The following is a 9,762-nucleotide window of genomic DNA, read 5'->3' on the forward strand; positions in this document are numbered from 1 at the left end:
AGTGAGTGTGTGTATGTTGTATATTCCATTCGATGCGATGACATTTACTGTGCGTTGAATATAATGACCTGCGGATTAGTTTTGTAAGTCTGTGTGATATCTATGCACTGGCGCCATTGTGTTGAAATGAGATGGATATGTAGCGTTGTAGAATGTGATCTCTTTCGGTCATCTGTCATAAAAGCTCAAAACTGGTCCGATGGAAATGAAATGTCAGACTTTTGATTCGGATTTTACACAGGCACACCATGCTATTTGACATTTTTTTCTAACCAATGCAAAGAGTAATTTTTTTGTTGTTGGTTGATTCACACACAGTTGCCATTCATATTGCATAAATTGTTGACGATAGTTTCCACTTAAAATCGGCACGATTCAAGTGTTTTTCACAACAATGTTTCATTTGAAACGGGCCATACGACCATTTCAATTGTGTTATGCTCACATTAACCGAGCACGAACAGTTACAACATGGTCACATTTGGCAAATCATTTTAATTCCAAACCTGAAGATGATCGATGGAATTTTTTGAAATGTGAACGTACAGTGAGTACAAATGCACTTTTTACTATCAATTCAATGAAACACATCCGATTACAATCTGTGTGGCACTATTTGTATTTTATTGTAGGGTCTTCTGGATTTTCCGGAATTACATTCGCACGAAGGTTTCTATTTACTGCAAGAAAATGTTACAAATCGTTGCAGTGAGCTTGTCGACGAAATTATTTCGCCGAACCGACAACGGAAAATGGTCGAAGTATTCGATGAATTGTCGAATACATTGTGCAAAGTGGCCGATATGACTGAATTCATTCGATATGCACATCCATCATCAAAATTTAGGAATGCAGCCGAAGAAGCATGCTTTGAAATTTGTAAAATTGTTGAAAAGTATGTGTTGACTTTTTTTTTCAAATGTGAAATCAACATCTTTGTCGTTTACATTATAATTTTGTGCTCTGAAAATCATCTTTCAATATCTCTTTCCGTTTAGTTAATAGTTTTTTTTCCTTTGTATTTAACACAGACTCAATACGCATAAAGGACTTTATGAAACACTAAAACGAGTCTCAGTAAATGGTGATCATTTACCAATGGATGCACTTGATAAGGATGTTGTCGACTTATTTCTATATGATTTTGAACAGAGTGGCATTCATTTGGACGAACAGGCGCGTAAAAGTGTTGTATATTTAAATGATTGCATCTTACGAATCGGACAACGTTTCTTGGCTGGCGCCCTGAAACCGAGAACTGTTTCAGGAAAATCATTGCCTGATAATGTTAAAAAATAGTATGTTTTGATTACATCTCCGAAAATAATCCACATTCACTAACAAAATGTGTCTTTTTGTTTTTACCAGTTTTACCGCCGACGGTGATAATTACCTTGTTTCAAGTTTATATGCCGATTCTGGAAATGCATTAGCGCGAGAGATGGCATACCGATTGTATTTGTATCCAGATGAACGGCAGCAATACCTACTAACCGAATTGTTGAATCATCGGCATGCATTGGCCACGGTTTGTGGATTTCCGACATATGCACATCGAGCGGTGAACAATAGTACCATCGCAAATCCTGAATTAGCTATGGATTTCTTGAATGTTTTGACCAATAAACTAAGGCCATACGCGGAAGCTGATTATTGCACCATGACAAAAATGAAACAATCCGAATTGGGTGGTAATAGTGTGTTGGGGGCATGGGATACCGCATATTATACGGGCAAATATAAAAAAGACTTTTTAAAAGTATCATCGTCAGAGTTTGCGCCATATTTTAGTTTGGGCGCATGTATGGAAGGAATAAATAATGTGGTGAAGGCGTTGTATGGCGTTTACTTTGAATATGAGCACATACGAAACGGTGAATCGTGGGCAGATAACATTTATAAATTGGCTGTGAAACATGAGACGGAGGGATTTTTAGGGCATATTTATTGCGATTTTTATGATCGTCCAAAGAAACCTCATCAAGATTGCCATTTCACATTACGCGGTGGTAAGAGTCTGGGCCGATTCACTTGAAAATTGCTTTTCTATTATTATTTTTTTGATTATTCGTTCTTTTCTTTTGCGATTGTCCACTTAGGTAAGAGTCTACCAGATGGAAGTTATCAGGTGAGTGAACAATGATAATTTCAGATTTGAAAATCAAAAATATAAAAAAAAAATTTGCCATCTCTAACTCTTTATCCTTTCTAGAGTCCAATCGTAGTAGTTACATTAAATTTAAATGCACCACGGTGGTCGGGTCCAACCCTGTTAACACCACCTATGGTTGATAATCTCTTTCACGAAATGGGTCATGCGATGCATGCAATGCTTGCACGTACAAAATACCAACATATCTCTGGAACGAGATGCCACACCGATTTTGCCGAAGTGCCGTCCGTGTTAATGGAATATTTTGCCAGTGATCCGCGTGTTTTACGAACATTTGCCCGCCACTTTCAAACGCATGAACCAATGCCCGAATCGTTAATGAATCGATTGTGCATTTCAAAGCATTTATTTTCGGCATCGGAAACTCAAGTGCAAGTATTTTACTCAGCATTGGATCAAGTATATCATGGAGTGCCAAAGGTTGATGAAACTACTACAACGACAGATATTTTACGGCAGGTTCATCAGCAATATCATAGCATACCATATGTCGACAATACGGTAAGTATTGTCAATCGAATTTCGATTAAAATTAAATTTGAAAAAAGAAAACTAAATCCGTATCCTCGTTGTCAATTTCAATAGGCTTGGCAACTACGATTCTCGCATTTAGTTGGTTACGGTGCAAAATACTATGCATACTTGATATCACGTGCAATAGCCGCATCAATTTGGAGTAATTACTTTGAAAATGATCCATTTAGTCGTACGGAAGGTGAACGTTTTCGCCGTGAGTGCTTGGCACACGGTGGTGGAGTTCCCTGTAAAATTTTAGCAAAAAATTTCCTACAACATGATATCACATCGGAGTATTTGGCTCAAGGTTTAATCGATGACATCGAACAAACGAATGAGAAAATTCGAAAATTCGGTGCTGAAATCGGTTATAAGCACAAGTGATTTAGTTAATTTAAGTTACAAATTTCTTTATTAACATTTTAGTTAACAATTGTTTTCCGAATAAAATTTGACATTGAACATTTGAAAATATTGTTTGCTGCTGAATCTGTTTTTGAATGAATAAATCTTCTTATTCGCGGCAAGTGTGACCAATAATAGTGGTTCAGTTTTCAAACAAGACATCATTTGACAGCAGATGTTTTGCATGTGCCTGCTACCATACATGCCGGACTCTTTGTGTTTTAGAGCAATAGACGGAGGTGAGTGTGCATGTATGTATGTATGTGTTTGTGTCAATAGATAAGTATTGCCCGATGTAAATGTCAATCGTATATGAAACTGAGAAGAAAACCGAAGCGATACACACTTCATCAAACATACCATATAAACGAAAGGGAAAATCTTATAAACTCAATTCGAATACACCATAAAAAAAAGGAAAAGAGTCAAAGAAAACACGGAAAATAAATTGCGCAAAAATTTTGTTTGTATTTTATAGAGACAAGACACGCAGATTGAAAATTTCAATTTTTTGGCTGAATAATAAATTGAAGTGCGAGAATCGTGGTGGAGAGAGAGAAGATAAAAAAATATATAGAAGAAATAGTGCTTTAGTAAAAAAACAGAGTGGTTGCATCTCGATATGGAAGTGGGTGAGAGTGGTGAGAAGCGTCCAAATTTTTCGGCGATAAGCAGCAACAATGGGCCGCTAATTAAATTGCCAACAAATAGTTCATCAAAACCAAGCGATATTCGAAAGCTTGTCATCAAAAATTTCAAAGGTAAGATCTCATCGATGTCCGTTTTCAGTACGATGATTATTGTTTCTATTTGTACAATCTACTCGCTGTTTTGAAATTTATCTCTTATAGTTGTTTCTTTTCTTTTGTATATAAATCCGATCGAATTAATTTAGCATATAAAAGCGTGCTTTGATACTGATTGGTGTAAGTGTGTATTTGCGGCAACGATGTGATTCGATTTGTTCATTTGTTCGCTATTCGCTTCATGCAATGTATTGGCGTTATGATTAGTCTCGAAATTTCACGATGAAATTTTAATATATATTTTTTTCGTCTAATTCGTGCAATTGGAATAGAAAGAGTCGAAAATAATCGAAATATGAATACAATATTACAGCACATTGAATAAAGTATGTGCAAAAGTTATTTCGTGCCAACTAAATGGGTCCTTGGTCAATGCTAAGTTGCGCATACATAAACACATCCCACATAACCTCACATTTTCTTATAAGGAAATGTTTGTTTTGAGCTTGTTTCGCATTCTTTTCTCGGACTCGTTTTTCTTTTTTTTATCTGTTAATAATTGACAAATTGTACAATCTTTTCAAAATATTCCAGTCGATCAAATTGCTTATGCACCCATTTATTTGATGAATCATCATCTTCATGTATTTCTTTTTTAAATATAAAAATATTAACCAAACACAATTTTTGTTGATAGTACATCGAATAATGCTCAATTGCTTACACAGCACTTGTGTTGATTGGCCGGTTTGCAGCGTAACAACAACAATGATAATATGAAAATTAATACCGAAACCATGCTTTGAATTTAATTCGAGATTATTTTAAATAAAACAACCACAATTCATTCAAATTTCGTGATGTGCGATATTTATATATCATCAAGGTTTCCGTGTTTTGTCTTTTTTATTTAATGCGTTCGAAATGCATCCGAAAAAGATCGTAGTCGCACCGGTTTATAAATATAAAATGTTTGAAGTAAGGAATCGCATTGAAAATGAAAAATAAATGAGAAGAATGCAGCAAAATACCTATACGCGTGTGATCCATTGCATGTCTAATGAATTTTTACCGCGTTTTGTTGCCAAACCGTTTCAAATAATTTATAAATCTTTTTTTCTGTATTCACTCGGCCCTCGCACAATTTCTCATTTTTTTTTCTCTCTTCTTTTTTGCGTTGTTCAGTTAAACCAACACTACCCGATAATTATCAGGAGAAAACATGGGAGAAATTGCAAAAGGCTGTTGTTGCAATTCAAACATCGAAATCGATCGAATATTCGTTGGAAGAATTGTATCAGGCTGTGGAAAATATGTGTAGTCACAAAATGGACTCACAGCTGTACACTAAATTGACTGCCCTTACCGAATCACATGTTAAATTAAACATCAAAACATTTTTCGCCGATACAAATGACAAATTGGTTTATCTGAAGAAAATGGACGAATGCTGGCAATCGCATTGTCAACAAATGATTATGATTCGAAGTATTTTTCTATATTTAGATCGAACATATGTATTGCAAAATCCAACCGTACACTCAATATGGTAAGTTATTCAATTGATTTTGCATAAATAAAAATCGTGTGAGATTTTATTTCGTTTGATTCATTCACAGGGATATGGGATTAGATCTCTTCCGTAGTCATATTGCGATGAATAGTACTGTGCAAAAGCGTACCGTCGATGGTCTATTGATGCTTATCGAAAAAGAACGAAACGGCGATGCTGTTGATCGAACGTTACTAAAAAGCCTTTTGCGAATGTTGTCCGATTTACAAATTTATCAGGATGCATTTGAGAATAATTTCTTGGTTGCAACAAAGAATCTATACCAAGCCGAAGGACAAAAGAAAATGCAAGAGCTTGAAGTGCCCGATTATTTGCAGCACGTCGATAAACGATTGGCCGAAGAAAATGAACGATTGCTACACTATCTTGATCCAGTCACGAAGTATGTTTCACACTATTTCTATTAACCATGTCTATTTCGTCTCATTGTTATTTTGCTAAAAAAAAAATTTAGGCCTCAATTAATTTACACGGTGGAAAAACAGCTATTGTCCGAACATTTGACTGGAATTCTACACAAAGGATTGGAAAATTTGTTGGAAGAAAACCGTCTCAGCGATTTATCGTTATTGTATTCGCTATTCAGTCGTGTTAAAAATGGATTAAACGAGTTATGCGTTAATTTTAATTTATACATCAAGGTAAATTTGCTTTTCATCCAAATCGAACACAATTACATTACAGCAGCTCGTATTTATTTTTATTTTTTTATTTTTTTTTTTTAATAGAAAAAAGGTCGTACGATCGTCATCGATCCGGAAAAGGACAAAAGTATGGTTCAGGATTTGCTTGATTTCAAAGATAAATTGGATAATATTGTCCGCACATGCTTTGAACACAATGACAAATATGTGAATTCATTACGTGAAGCATTCGAATTTTTCGTAAATCAGCGATCAAACAAGCCTGCTGAACTAATAGGTACGCCGTCCACATTTCTTTAACTAAATCAATCAAAATTGATGTTTGTTCTCTCTTTTGTGCAGCTAAATATGTTGATATGAAATTACGATCGGGCAATAAGGAGGCGACTGAAGAGGAATTGGAACAAATATTAGATAAAATAATGGTATTGTTCCGGTTTATTCATGGCAAAGATGTGTTTGAAGCGTTCTACAAAAAAGATTTGGCAAAACGTTTGCTGGTAGGCAAATCGGCATCAGTCGATGCTGAAAAGAGCATGTTATCGAAATTGAAACAGGAATGTGGTGGTGGTTTTACATCGAAATTGGAAGGAATGTTCAAAGATATGGAATTGAGTAAAGATCTTAATATAGCATTTAAGCAGCATTGCACCAATTCAGAACGTGAATACACGTCAATTGATTTAACTGTAAATATATTAACGATGGGCTATTGGCCCAGCTATCCAGTGACGGAAGTAACGATGCCAACACAATTACTAGAACTACAATCCGTTTTCAATAAATTCTATCTGCAAAAGCATACCGGTCGAAAATTACAGTGGCAACCGACGCTCGGCCACTGTGTACTGAAAGCCACATTCGATCAAGGTCCAAAAGATTTACAAGTTTCATTATTCCAAGCGTTGGTTTTGTTACTCTTCAACGACAATGACACACTCACATTCGAGGAAGTTAAAGCTGCGTCTGGTATTGAGGTATTTATGAACGAATTTTCAAAATTACTTTTATCGACATTTTTTTAAATTCCTTTAGATTAACAACTCTTTAAATTGTTTGCTCTTTTTTTTAAACCTACAGGATGGAGAACTACGACGAACCCTGCAATCGTTGGCTTGTGGAAAGGCGCGTGTAATCACAAAAGTTCCACGCGGCCGTGAAGTGGATGACAAAGACAAGTTCCAGTTCAACAATGAATTCACGAACAAATTATTCCGTATCAAAATCAATCAAATTCAAATGAAAGAAACCGTAAGTTACACTTTGCAACTGGAGATATATTTCTTTTGTCAGGCCTATTCCATAAACGTGTTTATTCTTTTGTTTTCATCAATTTGCAGACGGAAGAACAGAAGGCAACCGAAGAGCGTGTATATCAAGATCGTCAATATCAAATTGATGCAGCTATAGTTCGTATCATGAAAATGCGAAAAACATTGAGCCACAATCTTCTCATAAGTGAACTGTACAAACAATTAACGTTCCCAGTCAAAGTAAGTATTTTATTCATTCAAGAAAAAAACATGATAAAATTGTTTTAGCTAAACAAATATTGATTTGAAAATATGTTTGTTACAGCCTGCCGATCTGAAGAAACGTATCGAATCGTTGATTGATCGAGACTACATGGAACGAGATAAGGATAATCAAAATCAATACAATTACGTTGCCTAAACACATTTGATTATAAGCATCACTGACTCTAACAGTAGTTCTTCACCATTACGAAATAATAATAAAAAAACACACACAGAGATACAACGTTTGATATTAAATGGAATCTAAACGAAGAATCGAGTTTGAGTGTTTGCAAAAGAGATACAAAATAATCTTATCCAAAAGCCGTCTATTTTCCATGCGTTTATAGTGAATATACATCATTTCGGATTAGAAGAGAATGTTTTCGTAATTTACTTTATTATTAAACTAATTTTTTTTAAATATACGGCTTTTGGTTTTTGCTCACGCAAATGGTATTTTCGTGTGTATTTGCATGCATCTACACAAAATCACGTTCAAAAAAAAAAAAAAAAAAAAAAAAAAAAAAAAGCAAACGACGATGAAACCAGGATTACTCCAGGAGAATACAAGTACACAAAAGGAACAAACATTGCACGAAAATTTTCGTTTAAAATATCATATAATGATCGTTGATTTCGTGCTCAAAACCAGTGATTTTTCCATAAATAAACCATTGTAAAATAAACAAAACTTTTTTTTATTTTAAACAATGTTTATTATTTACGGATGATATAAGGCAATATTTTTGAAAATTACATTGGGGATGGCACCTATTTCTACCAATGAAAACATGGGCGAACAAATGAATCATTTTGTTTTCTTCGTACAATTAATAGAGAATATAACAGATTAATTGCAACACAAAAAAATCCTCAATGTATCATTTGAATCGAATGATTTGTCATGAATGAGGAAGCGAATTAAATCTTAAGAAGTAGCGAAATAAAAAAAGACTTTTAAGAATTCAAATGTATGGGTTTTATTTGAATGAATAAAATTTACATTTTCTTACCGAAATCATAAAGAAACGAAGTATATTTATTTATTTATTCACCGTCTGATCACAGCCTGAATTAATCACAGTTATTTTTTAAATGATCCAAGCGATGATCAGCAATATAAATGAGCCACCTGTTACCTGAAACGTCACATCTTCTCTGGGAAACTGTAGTAGCTTATAAATATGTTAAAGATATTAATTTCACCGTAGATCCAAAAGTATTGTATCACCTCTCAAATTAAATAATTTGTCCATGAAGCGTGTTGTTCATTATAAAAATTGACAACGTCTCTCATTGCTAAAAGTTTTTTGTTTCCGATCAATTTCGAATCAAGAAAATACAATAAGTATTTAAAAGTATTTTTCTTGGTATGTTCGTAGTAATTTAATCAACATATGTATATTCTTATATAAAAACTTGTGATTCTTATTTTCTTACCAAAGTACATAATCTCATCAAATTTGAGGAAATTTCAATAACAAAAACCGGTACTTCCCATAAAACATTTTCGATTCTCTCAAAACCAAATTTTTGCAAAAATTGCAAAAAAATTGAACAAAATAAAAGCCATTATTTTTTTTCTAAATCTTTAATATTTAACATTTGTAAAAAGCATGAGCTGTAAGACATTATTGTCACACAAAAAAATTTTCTTTCTAAAAAAGAATATCTAAATTAGTCTATTATTTTGGTTTTATTATGATTAATTAGTATTTGTGCGGTTTTTGAGATAAATTGAGGTAAATTTCATGTGATTCACACACTTTTAGGCATCAACCTCCATCCTAACCGGCAAAGAGTAAAATTCACGCGCACTCAAAGCTGCAGAACAGAGAAAAAAATGAATCAATTGTAAACCACCACGATTCTTCAAAATCTATACAGACAAATGCTTACCATTATCATAATAATCGTAAACCACAATGGACGCTGGTTTTTGGTCCTCAACAATATGCTCTCGGAAGCCATCAATTTTAAATGTAGCTGGTTCGGAGGAGAGATGATCAAAATAGAAAACGGCCACAGTGTCAGCGTTTTTCGTTTCGATGCGCTTGAGAATCGGTAGAGTTGACTTAAGTCTATTTAGCACTTCTGCATTGACAACGAAACCGCTTGGTAATTCTGCCTCTACTATCACCATATTCGAATGCTTCGATGAATCCTTGCCTTTGGGCGGATTATA

General features: G+C 34.2%; 3 protein-coding genes across 3 annotated transcripts; 2 read left to right on the plus strand and 1 right to left on the minus strand.

Moving 5' to 3' along the window:
- The first annotated feature begins 180 nt into the window (after positions 1-180).
- On the plus strand, positions 181-3,161 carry LOC116340058 (mitochondrial intermediate peptidase). Its single transcript, XM_031766237.1, has 7 exons — positions 181-547; positions 633-895; positions 1,032-1,298; positions 1,369-2,009; positions 2,100-2,128; positions 2,213-2,674; positions 2,759-3,161. Exons 1-7 carry the CDS (start codon positions 395-397, stop codon positions 3,071-3,073), a joined length of 2,130 nt encoding a protein of 709 aa, XP_031622097.1. The 5' UTR covers positions 181-394; the 3' UTR covers positions 3,074-3,161.
- Positions 3,162-3,392: 231 nt separating this feature from the next.
- LOC116340052 (cullin-4B) lies at positions 3,393-8,547 on the plus strand. Its single transcript, XM_031766230.1, has 9 exons — positions 3,393-3,855; positions 5,026-5,389; positions 5,460-5,795; positions 5,868-6,054; positions 6,142-6,334; positions 6,400-7,034; positions 7,138-7,308; positions 7,398-7,550; positions 7,636-8,547. The coding sequence occupies exons 1-9, from the start codon at positions 3,717-3,719 to the stop codon at positions 7,729-7,731; spliced, it is 2,274 nt and encodes a 757-aa protein (XP_031622090.1). The 5' UTR covers positions 3,393-3,716; the 3' UTR covers positions 7,732-8,547.
- Positions 8,548-9,149: 602 nt separating this feature from the next.
- LOC116340053 (alpha-2-macroglobulin-like) lies at positions 9,150-9,756 on the minus strand. Its single transcript, XM_031766232.1, has 2 exons — positions 9,477-9,756; positions 9,150-9,401 (listed from the first exon to the last, which is right to left on the minus strand). The coding sequence occupies exons 1-2, from the start codon at positions 9,718-9,720 to the stop codon at positions 9,346-9,348; spliced, it is 300 nt and encodes a 99-aa protein (XP_031622092.1). The 5' UTR covers positions 9,721-9,756; the 3' UTR covers positions 9,150-9,345.
- Positions 9,757-9,762: the final 6 nt, after the last annotated feature.

The sequence above is a fragment of the Contarinia nasturtii genome, unplaced genomic scaffold (assembly GCF_009176525.2).
Source record: "Contarinia nasturtii isolate CC-2019 unplaced genomic scaffold, AAFC_CNas_1.1 Cnas_scaffold_630, whole genome shotgun sequence".
Lineage (NCBI taxonomy): Eukaryota > Metazoa > Arthropoda > Insecta > Diptera > Cecidomyiidae > Contarinia > Contarinia nasturtii.

Bases quoted from the DNA above. Each gene is read 5' to 3' on its own strand.
- LOC116340058 (XM_031766237.1), top strand. From the start codon at position 395: ATGTTTCATTTGAAACGGGCCATACGACCATTTCAATTGTGTTATGCT. The intron at 2,010-2,099 runs GTAAGAGTCTGG...TTGTCCACTTAG, and splicing joins CCATTTCACATTACGCGGTG to GTAAGAGTCTACCAGATGGA. The intron at 2,675-2,758 runs GTAAGTATTGTC...CAATTTCAATAG, and splicing joins TACCATATGTCGACAATACG to GCTTGGCAACTACGATTCTC.
- LOC116340052 (XM_031766230.1), top strand. From the start codon at position 3,717: ATGGAAGTGGGTGAGAGTGGTGAGAAGCGTCCAAATTTTTCGGCGATA. The intron at 6,335-6,399 runs GTACGCCGTCCA...TCTTTTGTGCAG, and splicing joins CAAGCCTGCTGAACTAATAG to CTAAATATGTTGATATGAAA. The intron at 7,035-7,137 runs GTATTTATGAAC...TTAAACCTACAG, and splicing joins AAGCTGCGTCTGGTATTGAG to GATGGAGAACTACGACGAAC.
- LOC116340053 (XM_031766232.1), bottom strand. From the start codon at position 9,720: ATGGTGATAGTAGAGGCAGAATTACCAAGCGGTTTCGTTGTCAATGCA. The intron at 9,402-9,476 runs GTAAGCATTTGT...TCTGTTCTGCAG, and splicing joins TTACGATTATTATGATAATG to CTTTGAGTGCGCGTGAATTT.